The sequence below is a fragment of the Tiliqua scincoides genome, chromosome 13, assembly GCF_035046505.1.
Source record: "Tiliqua scincoides isolate rTilSci1 chromosome 13, rTilSci1.hap2, whole genome shotgun sequence".
Lineage (NCBI taxonomy): Eukaryota > Metazoa > Chordata > Lepidosauria > Squamata > Scincidae > Tiliqua > Tiliqua scincoides.
In genome coordinates this window covers 18,417,265-18,441,124 of record NC_089833.1, presented here as the reverse complement: position 1 = coordinate 18,441,124, position 23,860 = coordinate 18,417,265, and the positions used below count along the sequence as shown (strand labels likewise).

Here is a 23,860-nt window from a genome sequence, read left to right as displayed (position 1 = left end):
TGAGACATCTGAGCAGGAAGGAAATGGTGCCTGATCAGCTGCCTGCTACAACCAGGTAAAAAAGATTTGCAATGCTCCATCCGAAGTTCCTTCCTTCTGCAGTGCAAGCGCAGGATCAAGTCCCCCTTCTCCAAGAGGACGCCAGCCATGGCAGAATGTTCCCGTAACCGATTTGGAAGTTGATGATGGATTATTGGTTACCAACGTCAACCAGACTCAGGACTTAATGGTAAGCCAGTATTTAGAGTGAATAAAACAAAGGAACTGGTTTTCAGTCGCAGGGATGGTGCTTCATTGTAGATTATAAATGCTTTCCTGTGTAAATGGTGTGACTTTCTCATACCCATTTTGCGGAGTGGTTAGTCGTTTCAGCAGCAACAGCACCATCTGGATTCTGGCTTCCTCTGGAGGATGGATAGTTCTCGGGGTTTGCACTATCTTGGCTTCATTTACGTGTCATCCTGGACATCAGTAAAGTAACAGTGCTTGGTGAAATGGGGCGATTCCTTCAGAAGTGGGTCTGAAAGGGTATGATGTGGCTGCATTGCTGAAACAGGCTGGGTGGAGATCTGGTCAGTGTCTGGATGGGAGAAACCTGTAAACTTGCCTGTAGGTGAAACCCATGCCATTTCCCAAACATTCTGATAGCCCTTTCAACGGATCTGTGCCAGCCTATGTTTGGTAGCACAGTAAAGATCTTTTACTTTGTTTTTCAACAGAGGCTGAAGAATACGGCAGTGTTGTTTTCCGGGTTAAAGGCTACAGATGGCTGGATTCAAGCTTTTGGCATGGAAAACATGCGCCTCACGGTAGAAGACCTCATCCAAAGAGGCAGTGCTGCACTGTGAGTACAAGGCGTCTCCATGCTGACAGCGTGGGACTCAGTCAGGCATCTCCAGCGGCAGACTGGCCAGGCGGACTGCCTCCACCTGTCTCTGCCGCACCTCTTCTTCCTGCTTCCTGGATCTGAAAAGGAAGAGGGAGTATAGAGGAGAGTTGAGTGCTGGGCTAGACTGTGGAATCAAGGGGGCTGGAGGACAAGCAGCAGCAGCTGCGGCTGAGAAAGGGGGACAGCACTGGAGTGGCCAGAGGAGAGCCTGCTGCTTCGGGTGCCAGGTGTATTGGGCTGCTGCAGCAGGTGGCGCCCTCTCTTGCCTTCGTTTTTCGATGCTTCTTTTAGAAATGCAAGTGAGGAGACGGAACAGATTGAGTTCACGAAGGAGACCATTCACGAGTTTGAATCTGACCTGTATGCGTAAGTATCCGGATCTGGAGGTGTCATGTCTTCACGCCAAAGCAGGACAACCAAATGTCGGGGATGTCCTAGCTCTGGTCACACCTACATTGGAGGCAGGGAGGGGGCATTTCGGAGTGGGGGAGGACAGAGTGGGGGGGTGAATCAGGGCTGTGAAGGAGGTGGGATCGGCAGAGGAGGCCTCTGCCGTATCCTAACCACATCCCTTCCGGGCCTGCTGGCATTACACTGGGCTGCTTGGATTTGTGCCTTCTGTGCAGCAGGGCCAGATTTGAGTAGCCTCATCTTGCAGGTTGGAGCAATACTCACGGTAAGGAGAAAAGTATCCCCTTACCCTGAGGAGGACTCCAACCTGCTCCTGAGCTGCTTTGGGTACAGCGGAGGCCGTGCAGCCTCACTCTGCTGGTGCAGGTTAAGACTGGCTTGTCAGGCAGTTAATTCCTTCTTAAGGACAACAGCAACATAATGGTGCTGATCCATTTCACCACCTGCTATCGTTCTCTCAGTGTCCATGCACCTTATTTTTCAACTGTGGTTCTGCCCCGTGGGGATTAATTTAATCCTCAGTCGGCAAAGTGACCTGGCCTGCTTCATGGTCGAGCCTTCCTTCCTGACGTCTGTTGGCTGTGCATGATTTCCAAACACAGTAGTCAGTGTAGGGGAAGGGCGGTTTGCTCATCTCAGCTGTAAAGTATTTAATTTGGAGTGTTTAATTAACTAAACTGCTGTTTGTCAGACAAAGGCCATTTGCAGATCGTGATGGTGCAGCCGCCAGTCTTGTCCTGCGAGTGAAAAGGAAAGGAAACGCTTGCGATGGAAAAGCGATCAAATGCACATGGTGCTCAGGCTGTGCAACCCCACCTGTGTCTGTTTGGAAGAATGGCCCTTGTGACCCATAAGACTTAGTCGATGGCAGTTCAGAATTGGGGGGGGGGACTAGAGCAAAAGGCTTGCAAGCGCCCCTCAATGGTGTGCCCCCCTCGTGCTCTAGAAGTGGCTCAGAGGAGTTGCATCCATTGCTGGGGCTTCCTCCCCGAGGAGCCTCCTCCACTGCGCTCTGAGCCCTTGGCTGATCAGGGGAGCAGCGGACCCTTCACAACTTGGGTGGGCTAACGTTGTTGTGGACCTTTGCATGGACACAAGCCCTGGCACGCGGCCCCCCAGGCCTGTGGAATCACCTAGGCATAGTCCTTAGTAAGCGTTTTTAGGATGGTGTTTTCCTTCTTTCTCCTCCCCAGAGCGATTGAACTCTATGACAAGCGCATTCAGTGGCTTCTGCAAGGCAGCAGGAAGGTAACACAGCTCCATTCACTTCCTTAATGGGGGTCTAAAAATGAAGACTGCAAAGAGTGATGGTGATGTTCAGACACCCAGGAGTCCCGAGGCCGGATCTGCCACTTCCCAGCTACTGCCAGCCTCTCCACTGCACAAGCTCAGTCTGTCGACAGGCCCTGGAGTGCCCTTGTTTCTCTTCAGCTGTTTCCAGTTAGGACATCAAGGACCATGTCAGATGATCACGAGGCTGATGCTAAAGTGGCCCGTCTGAGGCACAGATTTTGTTTCCTTTCTGTCTTCTCTAGATGTTTGGAGTGATTCAAGGCGGGAAGGTCGGCGTCCTGGTGGATACATCAGACATCAGTTTTGGACCAAGGCTGGGTGATCTCCAAAGAGATTTGCTGGTAAACATTTCCCAAAGTGCAGAAATGGTTTTCGGTCGCAGGGATGGTGCTTCATTGGTGTGGGGTCACCCAGAACAGTCAGGAGGCAGAGCAGGACCTGTGGGGAGGTACCTGCTTTGCAGTAGATCAGGAAGGAGTTCTCACTCTTGGCCACAACCACAAGAGGCTGCGGTCGTCTACACCCTTGTGGAACGGATCTGTGGGTAAGGTGGAGCTCTCTAGTGCCAGGATCCTGAGACTGGGCTGATGACAGCAGGGGAAGCAGCCGGGCGGGAGGCCGAGCAGTGGAGGCAGGCAGGCAGGTGCAGAATGCGAGAGGTGCCCTTTGCTGGGGTGCGAGTCCCAGCCCACCTCTGGGAGTGGCCGCTTCACCCTTCCTCCGGCGTGGACCAGCCTCAAAGACTGATGGGATTTAGCAGGTCAGTGGCTCTGGTCTTGGAGCTGCTGTTTTGTTCTTGGCTCCAGTCCGAGAACTTCAGGGTCCTCACCAAAAACCAAGGAGATCCCACAAGCCTGACGGTGGCCTCATGTAAAGTGGGTGTCATGTAAAGAGGCACCTTTCAAAGTTGTGCCCTCCTGTGTTTAGCAGGGGCAGAGCAACTGTCCCTCTTCCCCGCAGCAGGGCGTCTCTTCTAGTGGCCGCTGCTGGGGTGTCTCCTGCATCTTTTTTTAGCTCAGGAGCCCTGTGGGACAGGGAACCACTTATTGATTTGTTCTGCAGTGTAGACTGCTTTGCAAACCACTTGTAGTCAAAAGTGGTATCAGACTCTTCTTAATGAAAGTGTGTTGGGATGGGATTGATGAGCTGCAGATGCAAACCTCGTCAACCTGGCTCCTCACTGCTGAGCCCTGCTCAAGTCTCATCTTCTCACATACTTCTGAACTAAGGAAAGTGATGGCAAGGAAGCAGGGCCTTCTGGGTCGTGGCTCCATGTCTGTGGAATGCCACCTCTCCGGCTGCCAGTGTGCCAGCCCCCTGGCTGGCTGACCTTTGGAAGGAATCCTCTTTGGCTTTTAATGCAGTCTGACGGCGGTGCGGAGTGCACCCCAGTTGACCTTGTGCCGGCCCAACCATGTGGCCCTTTGGACAGGCTGCCTGTGCTTGCACTGCCCGAGGTCGGTCATCTGCAGGCTGTCCTGCTTCACGATCCGTTCTGCTAGTGGCTGCGCTGTTCGTCGTTGTCTGAAGTGCTGCACTCTCCAGTCTCTCGTAGACGAGCAGCTGTGTTACCTGAAGCAACTCTACTTCCTTTCGTTTGGATCCGAGGTCTCATCTCTTTGGCAGGAACCCAAACCCATCAGTGTGAATGTGTAAGTGGGCTGCTTGGCCCTGAGCAGGTGTCCGTTGAATGCCAGCCTGGCTAATCCTTGTGCAGCAGCACAGACTGAGGCAGCAGGACTCGTTCCAGACAGGTATTTGGGACTCTGGTAACAGGGTCATCTTTGGCACTGTTCATTATAGCTCTTCATCATTTGTCCAATGGGTGTGCCACAGACTGTTTTCCACTTTCATTACAACGCGCCCTCCTTACCTGAGGGCTCAGCACCTGTGGATTTGAACCCCCACCTCCCTGTGCCTCAGAACAGCTCCAGGAAGCGACTTCCAATCTTGTCCAGGAGGCTCAAGGAGGCCTACGAACCACTCCATTGGCTTCTCTGCCCCTCAGAATACCTCCTAGACACAACTGGAAGTCACTTCCTGGAGGAGTTCTGAGGTGCTGGGGGGGTGTGCTGTGGGCCCAGCACAACCTCTGGAGGGCCCAGCGTGACCTCAGATCACATGTACCCTGCCTCCTTCATCTGGGGCTCCAGCACCCACAGATTTTGGGAAGATCTATGGGATTGATACTGACGGCCCACTGTGTTTTATCTTTTTTAGTTTACATGAAGCAAGAGAATGGGTCAAGGAACTGAAGCCCAGCGGAAGCTGCAATTTGCTCAGAGCTTTGAAGAAGATCCTCCCCCTCACCCAGTTGGACACCCTGGTCATCATTGTTGGAAGCTGGTAGGTCACCTGCCCAGACTGTGTGTTGCTTATTTTTTCTTAAGTGAAGTTATCCCGGTTTACAACCAGCATCGAAGGGAGCAGTGAAACTAGATGTTACCCAAGATGTGACTCTGTGTGTGTGTGTGTGTGTGTGTGTGTGTGTGTGTGTGTGCTTTGTCAATAACAGGGCAGGGCAAAAGGAGTCAAAATCATAGAGGGCTTTGGGACTGACCTTTCATGGTTCTTGTCCCTTCTCCAATGCACTGTTTTAACTGGGAAAAAACAGTAGGGAAATGACTGGGATCAAAATGGTGGCAAGGGCAAAATCCTAGCATCTCCCTCTCCCTGCTGTGGTTTCACACCCTGTTTAGTCCCATCCTCCCCCCCTTCCACTTGCTATTTACAAAAGAAATCAACTCTCTCTCTCTCTCTCTCTCTCTCTCTCTCTCTCTCACTCACACACACACACACACACACACACACACACACACACACTCATACACATGATCAAGTCACGCAATCCAGGTAATGTATAATTTGACTGTAAGCAGATCCAGATCTGGCCAGTAGTACCTGCTTGAGAACTGCCTGGGAACCCAGTGGCGGCCCCCCCCCGTTGATTACCGTGTGGGAAGGAAGCCAGGACAGACATGCAAAAGATAGGTGTGCAACTTGGCCACCACTGTTTGTTCTGCAGCAATAACACCTTGACTTGCCTCGATGGACCTTCAGCGCTTTGTCCTTTCAGCCACTCTCCGTTATAACCACATTTCCAATCTGGTTCATGTGCTTTCCTCTTCCGTCCAGTTTCACCCAAACTTCCATGACATTCGTCGACATTCTTAGGTGTCTTTTTCTTTTATTTCTCTTTCGGTCTTGCACGCGCTCGCACAATGTGTTATTGTTATGTAGTTATAGTTTTCCAGTGGCCAAAATAAACGTGCAAGCTAGACAAGGCTCTGCTTTGACGCTCGCCCATTTTGGACCTTCATCCGCGCTCTGCTCCCAAACCAGACAAAAGCAAACACTGGCAGCTTCCTCTGCAGTTTTGTTGTCAGCGTCATTCAGAGGCTGATGGTGCCCAGGATGATTCTCTTCCTCCTTTGACACTGACAAGTTTGTCTTTTTGTGTGTGTTTTCTTCTAAACCAGCCCCGATCAGTCCTCGGAAACGTTGTCTGACTACATTCAACAGTGTATGCCAGGGAGAAAGCTGCTGATCCACACCGTCGCCTATGAGTGTAGCAGCCAAGTGCCCGCTGTGAGTCTCTGCATGTGCAGGAAGCATGGCTCTTGCTACTGGTGTCTTACTGAAGCATGTGGAGGCCTTGAGCTGGCCATAGTGGTGGGCAAAGAGTCCCTTGCCATGCCTGCTGGTTGCCAAGTCGCATCTCCATTTGCATCCGAGGTCTCCGCCAGTTAGTACAGTGGGACTTGGGTGTGGTGGAAATCTGTGCTGCCCCCAGACACGTATTTGGAAAGGGCTGTGTCATGGGTAGTAATGAAATATTGACATCTCACACAAAGTGATTCATCCGTCTTTGTTGCAATGACTGCAGGCTGTTTTACGGAGCATTGTAGAAGTTGTGGGAGGCCGTTACCACTGCTGTTCAACAAAGGATGAGGTACGTTGAGTCTAGGACTTCTCAGGGCTGCCTCACGTGCCCCCCGAAGAGCCCTGTCATTCTAGCTTCGCACAGCTCACATGCTTGCTGGGTGATGGAAACTGAGAGGACTAGAGCCCCTGAAACGTGGCTCCTGTGTTGTCCAAGACACCTGGATACCTCGGAAAATCTGGACCTGGAACACTCGGCCAGCTGAGATGGAACAGCAGTTCCCAAATTTACCGTGGTCACAATGCCCTTCCTCCACGGGGCCCTGTTGTGGCAGTGCTGTGCCAGTGCTTCCCCGAGTTCGTGTGGGAATCGTGTGATCCCAGCCCAGCCAAGATGGTAGTGCCTGGGAGAGCTGGGAAGGCCGCCAGGAGCATTCTGCTGTGCCCCTGTGAGTTTCCCATGGGGCCCCAGAGCGCTGCAGGGCACAGTTTGGCATGACCAGCACAAGTGGCACAAGTTCAGTACTCTGCCCCCAAGACGTAGTTGGAAAGGGGGAGCAGGAAAATATTGGTGCCAGCTCCACGCATGTTCTGCGGTGCTTCTCCTCTTTCTTCTCTGTCTGCTGTTGCTGTGGAGTGGAAGAGCTCTGGGTCAGGAAATGAGCCGCTGAACATTTGGGTTCCGTTCTGACTCAGGGTGCATCAGGGTGGTGGTTTTAAAAAAACCTGTGCTTCAGATACAGTCCAGGTGCAACCTTCTCAAGACCTGTTCCTTGACTGCTTCAGGTGCGTGGAACTGTCTCTGAACCAGGTTGAATCCCTCCCATGCAGAATAACAGGCTCTTTTGCACAACACCTCCTGACATCTGCAGTGGAGTGCCAAGCGCTGCAACCCTCTTACTGGTGACGTGCCAACCCTGGCTTCTCCCACTGCCCAGACTGGAGCAGAAGAGGGAGTGTGGGGAGGAGAGGAGAAGTCTGGGCTTAGACTAGAGCAGTTCTCAAACTTTTAGCACCAGGACTCTCACTTTTAGAGTGAGCGTCCGTCAGGACCCACCGGAAGTGACATCATCAAGCAGGAAAATTTTTTAACAATCCTAGGCTGCAATCCTGCACACACTTACCGTACTCCCATTGACTAGCATTGTTAAAAGTACAGATCCCCATTTCCCCAAATGCAGTCACATACCATGGTAGCATCAAGTCTCATGAAATATTGAAATGAATGGGGACCCACCTGAAATTGACTCACAACCCCCCTAGTTGGTCCCAACCCACAGCCTGGACTAGAGCATCTCTTCCACAGGAGCAAAATTGGGGCGTGAAACATTACATGCCAATTGACCTTATTAAGGTTGAGAAAAATGTGGCGTTGGAACCCTGGCATTTGGGTGAGGGTTAAAAAATAAGTCTGCTTGTAAGTCATGGCTCCTTCATCTTCTTTGTCAATGTGCAATCAGAATTACACCAGCAGCGACATTCAGCTGGTCCGCTGCGAACGCCAAAAAGCCGAGGACATGCTCAGCACTGTGAACGAGATTTACCTGGGCAGGGTGGGCGACCACCTCTTCAGTCTGGTGAAAAATGTAAGTCCCCGGCCTGTGCTGCTGCCCCCGTGCAAAGGCGTGAGTCAGTTTCTGCAGAGTCAGCTCAGCCGCGTGGAAATGCATTCGGTCAGGGGTCACGGCTACCAAGTGCAGGCAAGTCTCGAGGCAAATGAGTCCCTGTCTGTCTATTGACAATCCTTCAATCTTTGGGTTGAAGGAGGAGAGCAGAAGCCAAGTCGATGGTACCTTTTCAATACCTGCACATGCAAGAAAAAGAGTCCTATGGGCTCAGGCCTAAAGTTCACAGAGGCTGCCATGCTATACGCACTTTCCCGGGAGTAAGCCCCATTGAACCCAATGGAGCTTTCTTCTGAGCAGACATTCCTAGGAAGGTGTTGTTTGTCCCACCTCCAGCTTCTCACAGTGGCCAACTAGAGAAGCCCACCAGCAGAGCCCTTCCCCGTCCCCCAGTGATTGGTGTTCAGAAGAACAGTACGCTGCTCCTGACGCTGGAGGCTCCATGTTGCTGTCCTCTGAAAGGCCTTTATGAGTGTGTCTCACTCCCTTTTCACTGAGGCCGGAATCTCAACTGGCCATAGACATTGAAGGGATTGCAAGAGTTGCTCCTCAGCTCTTGACCCTGCGTGTGCTTTTCGTTCAGTTTTTGAAAGGAAAATGTGTGTTTCACATGGGTGCTCTCACCTGAACACAGAAAGAAATTAATTCCCAGGGAACAGATTTTGTATGGATACTTCATCTATACATGTGTGTATGCACACTGAGAGAAAGAGAGCACTTGATAATAAACGAACGCCAAGGATATGGAAAGGATATTCCTTCAAGTTTTCCACAGGGGTCCAGCAACTGGGGAGGGCACTGGTGGGACAAACTGCTTGTCTGGGGGAGTCCTGACCCACTTCTCCTGCCTCTGTGTCTCAGCTATTATTTGGAGGAAAGGCCGCAGCAGACGTGGTCTTTCCATCTTTCTTTAGTATTCCACAGAGTCCGTGGCACGGCTTCCCCCCAACTTCCTGCCCAGGCCGCCGAATCACGAAGGGCCTCTTGTGATACAGATCCCAAACTATGTGGCCCAAACCTCAGCTGAATGGCTAAAAAAGAATGGGCTGAAAGGTGAGGAGGGCCAGCTTAGTCTGTGTGGATTCCCTCCCCCCGGCTGTTCCCAGTTAAATCAGCGGTTTGGTTATCATCCACTTTCTGTTGCAGCCAAGAAGCTGAGCCTTTATCAAGTGTTGGCACCAAGCGCTTTTTCCCCCGTGGAAGAATTTGTACCCATTCTCCAGAAAACAGTATCATCGACTCTACACGAGGTAAGTTGGGGGGGAAGGGGGGCTGGTTTCTTCTCTCGCATTCTAGTGGGCAGTGATGGGCTGGCCCTGGTCTCAGACTCCCAGCAAAGTGGGGGAATCCCCCCCTTTTAGAATCCCAGTCAACGCCAGTGTTTTCTCCTGATTTTAGAAAGCGATGATGCAGTTTGAATGGCATGACGGGACTGTCAAAAATGTTCACGTGGACTTACCGGTGCTGTACAATTATCAGGTGAGTGGGGGAGGGGCTTCCACGTCTGGCCCTGCAGCTGGAATAACTGCACTCCCGATTAGTCTGTGCTGAGGGGTGTCTTGCCTTGCATCAGGAAGCAGAGAGTCTGGCATGGTGAGACGGTCAGGGGGGTTGTGATGGCTGTGGAGGAGTTAAATGCACCTTTTGGATTAGCCCAGCTGGATGTGTAATGAGATGTCAAGTCAGGGTGGAGATTCCTAGCAAAGGAAAGACCAGGGCTAGTTTGGCCCTGTCAGGTTTTTATTCCACAGATAGCCATGATATGGATATCGCTGCAAGACAATATCATATGCTGCTCTCATATGGAATGATTGTATGCTATCATGATTAGCCATCGCAGCAGTGAAATCTGCTCTGTCCGAATCCGTGTCCCATTTCAGCATGAGCCCTCGAGCCAATATTTTCAGAAACAAAGCATCTCTTGTCATTTCCTGTGTTCATGTGACATCACCCTTGGTTGTTGGGTCAATCTGATGAACACACAAAGCTGCCGTGCACTGGGTCCGATCACCTGGTCTGCTGGTGCTCCGTTGGGTGGCACCAGACCACACGCCAGAGGCCTTCCGCACACGAAGGCTGCTCCTGCCACTGAACTATGAACTCTCCAGTTGCAGGGATGGTTGTCTGGAATGGGGGTTGTGAGTGTCGTTTCCAAATGTTTCTTGACTGCTTTTTCAGCAAAGGCAGTTGACGTTGCCACGTAGTTGTTTGCAGTGGTCCTTGGCCGTGCTTGTCTTTTGTCTACAGAAGCAGCTTGGTAGAATGGTGAGAGCGTACGAGAGGCGCATTGACTGGCTTTCCATGGCGAGCAGAAGGATTTGGGGGACTGTTTGGGAAAGGAGGTACCCATCTTTTGCCTCTGCCCCCACCTGCCCCTGGGAGCCTTACTGGGCCTGTTTCCTCGCCTCTCCTAGCCTGCAGCCTGTAACCGTCTCCAACTCTTGTTCAAGCCTTGACTTACTTTTGTTAGCAACTCTGGGGACATTGCCGTGCGAGGATTTCTGGATGTGCTTGAGAAATTTGGAGGCGCTTTGGGCTCTGCTGCTGGGCTAGACTCAAGGCCATGGCTTGGGAGTGGCCCTGGCACATCTAGTGTTGTGATGACATATACCAAGGCTGATCTGAAAGTCCTCCAGGGGAAACTGTCAGTGCAGTTTTGGGCAGAGGAGGCAAAACTGCTCCCTCCTGCCTGCAGCAAGGTTTAGTTGCTGCTGCTGCTGCTGCTGCTGCCATCTAGTGATCGCTGTCATAAGAACATAAGAAGAGCCCCGCTGGATCAGGCCCAGGGCCCATCTAGTCCAGCTTCCTGTATCTCACAGCGGCCACCAAATGCCCCAGGGAGCACACCAGATAACAAGAGACCTGCAAGGCTTCCTGGGAATTGTAGTTAAGAACCTAAGAACAGCCCCACTGGATCAGGGCATAGGCCCATCTAGTCCAGCTTCCTGTATCTCACAGCGGCCCACCAAATGCCCCAGGGAGCACACCAGATAACAAGAGACCTGCAAGGCCTCCTGGGAATTGTAGTTAAGAACATAAGAACAGCCCCACTGGATCAGGGCATAGGCCCATCTAGTCCAGCTTCCTGCATCTCACAGCGGCCCACCAAATGCCCCAGGGAGCACACCAGATAACAAGAGACCTGCAAGGCCTCCTGGGAATTGTAGTTAAGAACATAAGAACAGCCCCACTGGATCAGGGCATAGGCCCATCTAGTCCAGCTTCCTGTATCTCACAGCGGCCCACCAAATGCCCTAGGGAGCACACCAGATAACAAGAAGACCTGCAAGGCTTCCTGGGAATTGTAGTTAAGAACATAAGAACAGCCCCACTTGACCAGGCCACAGGCCCATCTAGTCCAGCTTCCTGTATCTCACAGCGGCCCTCCAAATGCCCCAGGGAGCACACCAGATAACAGGCACAACCTGTGTCCCAGTGCCCCCCCCCCACATCTGGCCATCAGAGGCAGCCTGCCCCTAAAACCAAGAGCTTACACAGACCTACTATGACTTGTAACCCGTAGTGAACTTCTCCAGAAATGTGTCTAATTCCCTCTTCAAGGCATCCGGGCAAGATGCCGTCACTACTTCTTGTAGCAAAGAGTTCCCCCAGTATTCTTCTGACGGGTTTGAGAGGGAAGTGGCGGCTGCCAGGAGCCATTCTGTGCTCTCCCATTTCACTCCCGGGCAGCCTAAATGCCCAAACTGGGGCAAGAGCACAGATGCCAACAGGATGGACAGAGAGGGGCTTTGATCCTTCCGTTTCCACAGGAGAGCTGGGGATCGTCCAAGGAAACTGGTTGTTGGGAGGTTTGGAATGAATAGAACAAAGTCCTCGTGGCACATCAGGGATCTGGGGATCCCTGGGATCTAGGGATCAGGGATCAGAGCCAGGGTGGTATAGTGGTTTGGGAGGTGGACTGAGACCTGGAAGATCCAGGTTCAAATCCCCCCTCAGCCAGGAAGCTTCCTGGGTGACCTTGGGCCAGTTGCTTTCTCTCAGCCTCACCTACCTCACAGGGTTGTTGTGAGGGGGAAAAAAGGAGGGTAGCTGTCGTGTACACCGCCCTGAGCTCTTTGGAGGAAGGGCAGTATAAAAACTATACTATACTAAAACTATACTATCTATGGGATGTGCTGCCGCACAATGTGGTGATGGTCACTAAAAAAGGAGATTCAGCACATGGGGGGCATGGCTATCACTGGCTACTGGTCACGATGGCTCTGCAGTGGCTCTGGGTTCAGCGGCAGGATCCCCCCGCGTGCCTTTTGCAGGGAGCAGCGGCAGGGAAGGGAAATGCCTTCCTCTCTTTCTTACGGGCTTTCCAAAGACCGTTGTGGGAAACGAGGTTGCTGGACTTTGGCCTGATCCAGAGGACTTTTCTTATGTTCTTGTTGCCTTTCTCTGACCCTGGCATTCCTCACCCAGGGTTGCTATCCTGGTAGATGTCTCTGCAACAAACGCCACATACATCATTCATCTCCAACATGCGTTGCGACTTTTACTCGAGGAGCAGATGTCCAGCAAGGAGGCCTTCAACGTCATCGCGTAAGTTACCACCGGGCACTCCATTTAGAATCATCCGTGGAGGACTGGTCTTTTTGTGGGCTTGCGCCAAAATAGCCTTCTCTCTGCTCCCTGCAGTTTTGGGAGCCAGGTGAAGGCCTGGCAGCCGGAAATGGTCCCTCCACAGCCAGGCAATTTACAAAGCATTTGGAGGTAAGTGAATCAAACCTTACTTTTTCACTTCCAAAGTAAAATCCTGAGGGCAAAAACATGGATGAATGATTTCTGTTCCCTAATCATTAGATCAGAGGCTGGGTTCAGGTGCAACATGCAACAGTGGCCTGTGGAAAAAACCACAGTTAAGAACCTGAACATGGTTTGCACCGCTGGGCAATAGATAAACCCTGGTTCAGAGCAGCTTGTCTGCTTTTCTTTCTGTTCTGCTCAGGAGCCAGCTTCCCAAGGTGACTCCTGTTTCCCTAGTGCAATAGCCTTTTGCGACAGAGCTGTGGCCCTAACTATGGGTTGTGAATGGTCTGCAGAACGGGAGACCAAGCGATGAGTGCAAATCCATTTCAAACCACTCCAAGCAAACTACAGCTAGTGGGATTTATTTATTTTTTAGGTGGGTGCTGACCTTACAGTGCGAGGGCACTAGAAATGTTATGGATGTTCTTAGAAGAGCCGTGGAAGTGGATTTCAAAGACAAAGATAAATATGAATCCCAAGGGCTTTACCTGCTCATTACTGGAGTCCCTGACCAAGAGATGGTGGGTACAACCCCAATCAGCCTCTTTTCTATAGCCAGAGCTATTGTATGTAAAGAGATGTTGACATGGGGCACCTTCACTCACTGTCCTGCATTTTGAAGAAGTACATGCTGTTGCCAGGGCACTCTCTGCCCCTTCCTTCCTTCCAACTGGTCTGGAAGTAAATAATCATAGGGTTGGAAGGAACTCACAGGGCCCTCTAGTTCAACCATTGCCTGTAGCAGGACAACCTCATAGAGCATCTCTAGCAGGTGCCTGTTGAGCTTCTCCAGTGAGGGCGAATCCACTACCTCCCTTGGCAATCTGATCCACTGCCAAGCCTGACCACCAGTGAAACAACGGCAGTGCACAATGGGAAAAGAAGTGGAGCTGTGGCTCCTCACTCATCGGCCCCATCACCTTCTGGGCTCCCACACTGCAAGTTGGGATTGGAGGTGGGTCCCAGCTCTTGACCTGCCTCCCACCATATTAACCCGTGTATCGCCATGGCTTGTAAGTCACTGCTTAGATCTGCACTGCTCAGTTCAATGGCCCCAGCAGTTTTCCTCTATCCTCTTCCAGGACATGATTCGTTCTTACATGATGGAGGTCTGTGGGGGATGCGATTTGCAGCTGCACGTCTGTCTCTTCAGCATCGATGGTCCTCCCCTTGGAGATGACATTCTGCCACGCTATGCCAGCCCAAGAGAAACTGCCATCATGTTCAAGGAAATGACACAGGCTGCCAACGGCCGCTTTCATTGGTTTGGCGAAACGGGTGCGATGGGGCTTTGGGGTGTTGCATTTGAACCTTCCCGCTCCTCTCTCTAGCCCAGTGTTCTTCAGCCTTGGGGTCATGACTCTAATGGGGTTGCAAAGCCTCAGTTTTGGAATTGCAACAACTTACAGAACAAAAAAGGTTGAAGACCACTGGACTAGAGCACCACCAGGGAAAGGGGCGGGCATCTGGTGTGCCCCTTCAGGTGCCAGGACATGGTATCCAGCAATTGTGCTCAAATAGCTTTCACTAGTGCTGGGCCTCAGGGTAATATTTTCTGTTCACTCTAATAACAATATTTGGTTACCGTGAACAGTGCTGGGGAGGCATTATGGGGGCTGGAAGTGGGCGATGACAGGAGCAGGATGGGCAGATGGGGTCCAGGGGGGGTTGGCGGTGGGTCCCCAGTCTCATATTTTATTTATGTATTTATTGCGGTTGCAGCACAGAAAAGACTGAAGACCACTGCTCTAAGTGATTGGGCAGTTTGGGGTACAATGACATAGAATTGTCGACTTTGTATATCATTTGCCCTTCTTTGAAAAGTGATAACCAACCCAATCCTATACATGTGTACTCAGAAGTGAGTTCAATGGGGCTTACTCCCAGGAAAGTGCATATGGGATTGCAGCCTAACACTCCCACAATGTCTAAAGAGAAAGTGCTCTGAGATAGCCTGGGGTAGGCATCATTTTTCCTCCCTGAGATTTCCTGATTGATCTATTCATGAACTTAATTTGTTTAACTCTTAGTGGAACGACAGTGCGCAGGTGTTCATATAGCATTTGCCACGTCTCCTTTTCACTGCCAGGCATTTATGAAAGTGACGACATCAGTCTCATTGCATCCGAAGTGGAAAAAGCTGTCAGTTATTCTCACAAGGTATGTGTGAGTTCTCCTTAGAGCTGAGCTATATTCCCTCTTAGGTTGTTTATGGACCTAAGGGGTGCACCTACTCAATCATAAAGCACCTTCCTTCTTAACAAAGATATCTTGGGGGGGGGGGATAGGTGTGCTGCCGTGGCACCCCTGAAAGCCAACCATATTCTGCCACCTGAAGCAACCTGTTTCGCCTGCTTCGTTGCAGGGTTGGCCCAGCCAGGGTTGGAAAATGTGCGTTTTCCCTCTACATCCCATCTGACATCACTCTGGTGCTTACTTCTTGTGGAGCTGATCTGTGACAGGAGTTCAAATGTCTGCTATTACATCTTTATTTGCAAGGGTAAGTTTTACATCTGGCTTCTTGATTTTCAGTGTGCCTTGCTGGTGGAATCCTTGAAGCAGCGGCCAGGGAATCATTTGGCCCCTGAAGACCAAGGGAAAAGGGAGAAGATCAGGCCACAAAAGCTGCCACTTCCAAAGCCAACCACTCTCTCTCTAGCCAGAATGGTATGGTTCAGTTTGCTATTTTGAAATGAAATCTGCCTTCCGTCAGTGCATTCACCACCACACACACCAGATCACAAACAGGGTCCACCCAAGACCTTGTGAATAGCTGTGTGAGTTGGAAAGATGACTGAAACTTTTATGGGAGAGAGAGAGAGAGATCAAGGGGGGGGGAATCACCTATTCTAGTCTGCTAGTTTAGGGCTTGAGTGCCAAGTCCTTCCTGAGCAGCAAGGCAGAGCTGCAAGGTTTCCAGGTTCCAGAGATGGAAAAGACCAAGGGGAGGGGGCTTACTTCTGAGAAAAGACACCTGCAAACATGTACAGCACAGCTAGTATCTGAAGTGACAAAAATCTGCTCCCAGAACTTGTAGGACTGTTCACAAAGGAAACCAAAGAGATTTTTGGCAGGACAGAAAATCAGGGCCCTTCACTGGCAGACCACCAGCCAATCCTGAGCCGCCCTCCTCCTCAGCCATTGCGAGCCCTTGCAGCTCCCCACTCAGCGCCAGGACAGGCTTTTCCTCCACAGCAGAGGAGACATCCTGCGTGTCTACTCAGAAGTAAGCCCCATTACAGTGCACGAGGCTTATTCCCAGGAAAGGGTGCCTGGGATTGAAGCCTGTTCCTGTACGTGTCTACTCAGAAATAACCCCCATTCAAGTTCAAGTTCCCAGCCACTCTTTCCTAGGAGTAAGCCTCATTGAAGAGTGGCTGGGATTGCAGCCTTAGAGCCCACTTCTGTGGGTGGGGCTTTTTAAAAAAATATATTTTCTTGTTTGAGAAAATGAACAGTGGCAAGGTCTTGCAGCCACCCCCTCCCTGACAATAGTTCTTTACCCAGCATGTAATTAGTCTGTGGAACTCTTTGCCACAGGAAGCAGTGATGACAACTTGCCTAGATGCCTTTAAGAAGGGATTGGACAAATTTCTAGAGGAAAAGTTCATTAAGGGTTACAAGTAATCGTAGGTAAAAGATGTTAATGTATGAGTTGTTTTTTCTAAACTAAAACCTCAGTATTCAGGTTAAATTGCCGTGTTGGCACTTTGTGATAAATAAGTGGGTTTTGGGTTGCAGTTTGGGCATTCGGTCTCTAAAAGGGTTGCCATCACTGGCCTAGAGTCTGAAAAGAACTCTCAGGCATTCAGGCAGGACTTTAACATTCAGGCACCCAGATTTCACCAACCACAGAGGAGCCTTTTTGGGAGCCAGCAAAATCTCACCCTTTGTCACACATCAGGGAGGCTGCTGGGCTCTGAAACCAAGAAGAAGCCAAACACGTGTTTGGGAAAGAGGGTGTGTGTAACACCGGCCAGGCATGGGCTGAGCGGCAACCAGGGCAGGGCCTTTAATCGGGCTGTGACCCAGTTTGGGAGCACCTTCCCCAAGTGTATCTATTAGATGAAACCATTTGATGCCAGACTGAAGCTGTTTTCTTAGCCTGCCATTCTCATGGCGCCAGGATTCAGATCTCCTCGGGTTCCTTGTCCCTTGCAATTCATTGTGCTCGTGTGAATTTTGGAGCTGAGTATGTTTGTCCTCAGGTTGAAAAACTGTCTTGGGAATGCCAGCACACAGAAAGTTGGGGTAAGAGGGTCTTAATTAGGGTTAATTTTGCTTAATTAAACAAAACTGAGGGCATCAGAAATCATCTCAGAATAATTTTTCTAGGAAAATCACTTCCATTTTCCCATTTTATTTCATCTGCTAAAGTCTTTTGTCAAAGACCAACAAGAGGATCTTCAATCTTCTGATGCACTTGCTATGATTAAAATGGATCTGTACTAAGCATTGTAATGATTTTTTTTTTTTGGATTTTTTTGGGACTTTTTTCTCTGTAAACCACTTTGTGAACTTTTGGTTGAAAAGCTGTATTTAAATACTGTTAATTATTAATAATAATAATGTTCTCTTCTCCAGTGACAGAAGTCAGAACCAGCAGCCAGCTAAATATCTTGCTGCTGCTGCTGCTCTTACTCTCACACACTGGTTGGAAAAGGAAGTGGTGAACCAAAGCAGGAGAGAAGGTGTGGAGGAGAGGAGAGCAATAGACTAGAATGAGACACTAGCCCTCCACTTGCCTCGCTCCACACTTCCTGTTCTGCTTTATTTCCATTTTCCTTTTCCAATCCAGGGAGGAGGAGATGTGATCTAAGCAGGTGAATGGTGGAGACCCCCTCCCACCAATCCACCCCCTAAGGTGGTCTTCTTAGTTAGTCTCATGAATGAGCCAAGTCTGTTTACATGTTTATTGTCCCACACGGTTATTCTCAATTTGTTGCTGCAAAAACCATCAAAAACCCTAAAGCATGATTTTCAGAGGAATGTTTACATGTTAAAAAGACCATTTAAATGTCCTGTTTCCAAGCTCCAAGCCATGGTTTGGAAGATGGCAGCAGCACTCTCTCTGTCCCCCTCCCTTCCTCCGCCACTCACACAGTTGGCCGAATCCATTATTTCCCGGATTAATCAAACCAGAGTTTGCGGAGACGTCCAAATTGGCAAACTGTGATTTGAAGGAACCCTCCCAGTAAGGATTTGTGGCTTGCAGGCCCAAAGTTTGTTTACCGTTTTTCAAACCATGGTTTGGACAATCAGGAACAGAACACATCAACGGTTCTGACCAAATATGAGGTAGGAAGAGGCTTTCTCACAATGTAACTCTGCTTCTAGACCCAGAGGGATAATTATGATGCCGGCCGATGTGGCACCACAAAAGCTCTTACATGGCGCCCAACGAGTGCCAAAGCGGAAATTCCACCAGGTATGTGTAAGATTAATTATGCTTGTTGGTTTAATTGCGATTTTCAAACAGATATCTTTTCTGTTTGAGGGTGTTGAGAAATCCAACTAGAAGGGTGAGCAGGCCTAATGGTCAGGGTTTTATTCAAACCCTGTCTGAGCCACGTTCTCTGCCCCTTGTAGTTTTTCCTGTGCACAGCTGCCTTCACCAGTGGCAGTGGCGATACATGGAAATGTGGCACTTGTAAGAATGGACTTGCAAAAAAAAAAAAAGGTTGAAAAACCCTGTCCTAAGCACAACAGCATTTATGCAGCAATTTTCAGCCAGTGTGCCATGTGTGAGCTCCCCTGATGTGCCGCAGGAGTTTGGAGACAGTGGTTGAAAATAGCTGAACAACTAAAACCCGGTTCTATGGCTCTGTTTCCGGGGCCACTGTCTTTAGTAACAAATTGTCTATCCCTCTGTCTGAAGGACAGACAATTCATTACTACAGACACTTGCCCTAGAAACAAGCCAGATGAGTCTTCTAGCAGTAACATCACGAGAGGCGAGATCAGTGCACTGCGGGAAGAAAGACATTGAAGATTGCTGGTGCATACGTGTATATTTACCGTTCCATTGCAGCACAGCCAATAAGGAACACGCTGCGGGCAAGCCGGAAGAAGGCACAAAAGTCAAAGAAGCCTCTGGAGGTTTCGCTTTCATTATTTTATACTGACAAAGGAAAAGATGTAGGTGGGTGTCTCAAGGATGCAGAATCATTTTTTCCTTACTTTTAACCTGTGCGGGTTTTAAATCATCAGCATGGTGAGTTGCGTTCCAGATATTTATTCTCTTTTTCTCTGTCTCTTCACTTCTGCCCAGCTCTTTCCACTCATTTGCCTTCACTGCACCTCCTTTTCCTGTTCCCTGGAAAGAAAAAAATAGAGAATGAAAGAGGACGTGTGGCAGAGAGGGGAGTGGGTGAGTTAGAGCATTGGAGACCCTCTAGCCCTCCACTTGCCTCTCCTCCACAATTCTGTTCCACAGTTCCTCTTCCTTTTCAGTCCAGGGAATGGAAGGAGCAGAGACTGGCACTTCAGCAGATAAGAGGAGCACCACATTTGGCCTGCGCCTCAGACGCTGGAGGGGTCTTGGGTTGGCACATAGTTTAATTAATTGGGCAGGAGGTCTGGTCTAGAGAGTAGAGCCTCCGTCTGCCTGAAGATAACATCCACGAGGTTGCCAATTCGAGGCCACCGGCACTGTGCGACCTTGAAGCAGCTGACAAGCTGAAGCCGAGCGATTCCATCTGCTCTGAGCGTGGGAGGATGGAGGCCAGAATGTGAAACCAGATCAGAGTGAAACACCTGGTCTGTTGTGGTTCTTGAAAGATAGACTCTTCTTTCAATTGTAAAAATCCCTAAGGGGATTTAATCAGCCTGCCTATGTAAACTGCCTTGAATAAAGTCTTGAGTTGTTGTTGTTATTATTATTATTATTATTATTATTATTATTATTATTATTAATTGTGTGCGCCTGCAATTCAAATATGACTGGGGTGGTGTGAGGAAAAGCAGCTTGCGCTTGGATCTGTTTGAGGAGGAATTGCAAAATGGGGTGTGTATTGTATTGTATTGGCAACCTTCAGTCTCGAAAGACTATGGTATCGCGCTCTGAAAGGTGGTTCTGGCACAGCGTCTAGTGTGCATCTCAGAGCTATTGTTGTTTTGCTGCTCTGTTGCTCAGTGGGCCCTGGAAAAGTATGTTAGTTTCATGATGTTTTGACTGTCGTGGCTTTCCCCAAGAATGGGATTGTAGTTTGATGAGGTGCTAAGAATTATCTGCATACATCTGCATACATCTGAGACAGATTTACTCAGAGTCAGACTTCTGTCTCTCCTCTTGCCTGGTCTCCACAAACACATTAGGCCAGCACATTCGGGGAGAGATGCCTTTGAACAAGCACAAAATATGCATGGTGCATTTTCACAGACATCCCCTCCTCCCATACAGAGTGCAAACCAAACCACGAAAAAATTGGGCAAAGCATGATAGTACTGGAGTGTCAATAAATCCCTTTAAAAGGGAAAATAAGTAAGTAGCTAAAACTGTATACAAATCCACAAACCTATGACATGACCTATGACATGCCATTTTAAAAAAACAACAACATGAAATTGACCCTTTTTCTGAAATGGAAAGTGGTGCTTTTCTTTCCACAGGTGCAATTTACAAGAAATATTCCTACCCCAAGTGTGTGAGGAAGTCCATTCCTTCTGTCGTTCTGCCACAGGAGGAAGAAAGGTGCTCAAGCAAGGAGGTGCAGTGGTGCTAAATTATTCACATTTTGCAATGAACGGCTTACGGAGGGAGACTCCTGGGAGAAAACCCCAGACCTGAATGTCGGCAGGAAATTTGATTCTGTTTGCTTTGGCTTGAAGAGTGAGGCCTTCTTGTCTTGCTGCATTGTTAAGTCACTTAGGATGCAATCCTACCCTGTGCTGGAATAGGCAGGCCAGGAGGCTTGTGCTGGATCCAGCACAGGACAGAGCCAAAAGCGGCTCAGCCAGAGACAAGGGAAACTTTTCCCCTTACCTCTGGCAAGGTGCCCTTGCCCCTATGGGTCTCCTCAGAGGTGGCGCAAGTCCAAGGAGAACAGAGCGGCCTCAAGCCTCTCCGATCTCTCCGGGAACAGGGGTTGGGATCCAGCATAACTGCCAGTTCCCTGGTGGAGACGGGGGCATTCCTGACAGATGGGAAATGTCCCAAGACCCAGATCGTTCCTGCCTCGTGCCCAGACTGGTCGCCCTCCTGGAGCTCTCCTGCACAGCGGTTCTTTCCTTCCCTCTTCTTCTCGCGCCTCTTCTCCCTCCCCCCTCCTGGGACTCGAAGGCAGGGGAGGTGAGAAGCCCTCCAGAGCAAGGCAGGCATGCACGTTCCTCCCCACAGCGCTTGCAGCCTGTCTCCGTGCCTTGCCGCTCCGAGGTCCCTGCAGCCTCGCTGCCACGGGCCCGCTCCCAGGAACGCAGCAGCCGCCTGCTTTTTGGCGCACCTGGTCTGCGACGACGAGGGACATTTCCCATCTGTCAGGAATGCCCCGTCTCCACCAGGAACAGGACTCACCAAGATAAGCCAAAACTCCTGATATCCCAGCTCCACCCAGCATTGTTGTCCCTGCCCTTGACTTGCAGTAGCCCAGGAGGGTCGCAAACATGCTGGGCTGACACAAGACTCTGAGGTCTGCCCACCGCCTGCCCTCCCCCCACCCAGGAATGCCTCCCTCCTGCCTCTTCCCGCCCCCTCCCCGCCTGCCTCAGAGCCTTGCGTGGGGCCAGCACGTTTGTGACCCTCCTGGGCTGCTGCAAGTCAAGGGCAGGAACAAATATGGTTCAGCAACAGACATTGCGTCTTCGCCTGTTCCTTTTCACTGCACTTACCTCATCGTGCATTGAGCTTCACGTAAGAATGCCGGCCTTCGTTTCTCACATTGCCTGGGCTGAACCCTCCCTTGGACGTTATAAGAGCAGACCACTGTTTCGGCCTCAGTGCCTTTAGTTTATTGACACAATGTAGCCAGAAAGCCTCTGTAATCTCTTAGCAGGGCAGTGAATCATCAGTGCCCATCACACTAGGGTGGCCACGGGTGATATCTCTTCCATCCCATGGCCTTTTCCCAACTTTCTCTGGCCCCACCTGTGTCTATGCACCTGCACCCTGAAGGTGTCCCTTCTGGCATCTGATGAGTGGACTGCAGCGAGGGCTGGCCCATCCACAAGGCCAGCTGCCTCATGTTGCAGATTGGGAAGGGATGCCCACCTCTGTCTGCTGACTTGCCTCCGTTCCTTCTCCTCCTCCTCTTTCCACTTCCTGGATTGGAAGAGGAAGAGGGGCAGAGAGGAAGAGCAAATGTGCTCTGCTAGAATTCTGGAGAGTGGGAGGGGCAGAGGCTGGCATGTCGTCAGGGAAGGGGGCAGCATTTGGCCTGCCTCCCCACACATCAGGAAGTCTTGGGCCAGGCCTGACTGAAGTCTTCCAAAGTTTATGCTGAAATAATGTGGTTTGTTTCTTGAGATGCTTCCAGATTTATTTATGTGTTTAGCAGTTTAATCAAAAATTGCTTTAATCAGAACTCCGTGAGCAGGTGCCAGAGAAGTGTGAATGCTTCATTCATAGAATCCTCGAGTTGGAAGGAACCTAATAGGTCATCTAGTCCAACCCCTGCCTGTAGCAGGAAATCCTCCTACAGCATCTATTTGATGGCTACATGCGGAGTACTCTTCGTTAACTCAATGATCTGCCCACACGCACCCCCCTCTCTCTCTCTCCCCCCAAAGTGGCTGAGCAAATTCGGCATCAAGAAACTGAAGTTAGACTTGCCCAAGATGCTTCTGGGGCCTGAATGTGTGCATCAGAAGCAGAGGGTGGACTCTCTGCACAAGAAGGTTTCGGCAAAGTATTGTGCCATCTTTCCAAGTGTAGAAGTGGACGTGAGTGTTTTGGACTTTGCTTCCCAAGTTAGCCTGCAGTGCCTCTTGGATAACCGCTGCAATCTAGACCAGGGATCTTCAGTAGGTGGGTCAGGATCCTGGAGTGGGTCATGGGAGCACTCCCTGTGGTGGAAGGGAGGGGGGAGGCAGGAAGGGCTGGTCTCCCTCATCCTGGGATTGCCAAATGGTCTGCTAACCAGTTGTGTAGATGATCTTCTGATCAGTGATTATCTCAGTGATTATTACTGCCCAGTAATTATGCAGGGATTGAACAGCGTGGACAGAGAGATGCCTTCCTTGTTACTTCTCGGCCTGTTGGCTAAGATCAAGACTCTCTCTTCACTCTCAACACCAGAAACAGGGAACATCCACTAAAATTGAGTGCTGGGAAAGTTAGGACGGGCATAAGAAAGTGTTTCTTTACTCAGTGTGTAGTTAGTCTGTGGTACTCCTTGCCACAGATTACGGTGATGGCAGCCGGCCTACCTGCCTTTAAAAGGGGATTGGACAGATTTCTGGAGGAAAGGTCCATCACGGGTTACAAGCCATGATGTGTATGTGCAGCCTCCTGATTTTAGAAGTGGGGTATGTCAGAATGCCAATGCAAGGGAGGGCACCAGGAAGCAGGTCTCTTGTTATCAGGTGTGCTCCCTGGGGCATTTGGTGGGTCACTGTGAGATCCAGGAAGCTGGACCAGATGGGCCTTTGGCCTGATCCAGCGGGGCTGTTCTTATGTTCCTATGCTCCAGGGGATTGAGAAACACCTGCAGGTGCAGCCCAAGGATCTGGAACTGTACATTGAGCAGATGGAAAAAGTGCTGCAGTGCTACATCCGCAGATTGCAATGGCTGCTGTCAGGTGCGTACTGGGACTGAGCCACAGGTGCCTTACAGGCAGCACGGACTGCCTTCTGTAGTGCATTAACAGGAGTGCCACTGCTAATCCCATGGCACAGACTAGGTTACATGCCGTCGTGGAAGCAGACCGGGAATTGAGCTCAAGAAAACAAATGCAGTTCTGGATTCTTGGACCCCGTTCCTCCTCATCCCTCAGGCCTTAGGCTTCCTCCTGTGACTGCATGAACGAGTGTGAATCCATAACACTGAACCTCTTTTGTTGCTATGGCTGG

The 23,860-nt window shown here is 50.3% G+C and overlaps 1 protein-coding gene across 1 annotated transcript in view; it reads left to right on the top strand.

Annotated features, from left to right (window-relative positions):
* The window catches only part of VWA3A (von Willebrand factor A domain containing 3A), a 35,264-nt gene that overhangs the window by 3,860 nt on the left and 7,544 nt on the right, over positions 1-23,860 (top strand). The window contains exons 2-26 of the mRNA XM_066640885.1: positions 103-229; positions 720-844; positions 1,181-1,255; positions 2,494-2,548; positions 2,836-2,934; positions 4,139-4,245; positions 4,814-4,939; positions 6,073-6,181; positions 6,480-6,545; positions 7,936-8,061; positions 9,015-9,153; positions 9,247-9,350; positions 9,499-9,579; positions 10,348-10,442; positions 12,529-12,648; positions 12,745-12,819; positions 13,232-13,376; positions 13,938-14,133; positions 14,945-15,015; positions 15,388-15,522; positions 18,193-18,283; positions 18,887-18,997; positions 20,467-20,564; positions 22,579-22,731; positions 23,481-23,589. Coding sequence (XP_066496982.1) covers positions 103-229; positions 720-844; positions 1,181-1,255; positions 2,494-2,548; positions 2,836-2,934; positions 4,139-4,245; positions 4,814-4,939; positions 6,073-6,181; positions 6,480-6,545; positions 7,936-8,061; positions 9,015-9,153; positions 9,247-9,350; positions 9,499-9,579; positions 10,348-10,442; positions 12,529-12,648; positions 12,745-12,819; positions 13,232-13,376; positions 13,938-14,133; positions 14,945-15,015; positions 15,388-15,522; positions 18,193-18,283; positions 18,887-18,997; positions 20,467-20,564; positions 22,579-22,731; positions 23,481-23,589 — 2,738 coding nt within the window. The remainder of the gene's footprint in view (positions 1-102; positions 230-719; positions 845-1,180; positions 1,256-2,493; positions 2,549-2,835; positions 2,935-4,138; positions 4,246-4,813; positions 4,940-6,072; positions 6,182-6,479; positions 6,546-7,935; positions 8,062-9,014; positions 9,154-9,246; positions 9,351-9,498; positions 9,580-10,347; positions 10,443-12,528; positions 12,649-12,744; positions 12,820-13,231; positions 13,377-13,937; positions 14,134-14,944; positions 15,016-15,387; positions 15,523-18,192; positions 18,284-18,886; positions 18,998-20,466; positions 20,565-22,578; positions 22,732-23,480; positions 23,590-23,860) is intronic.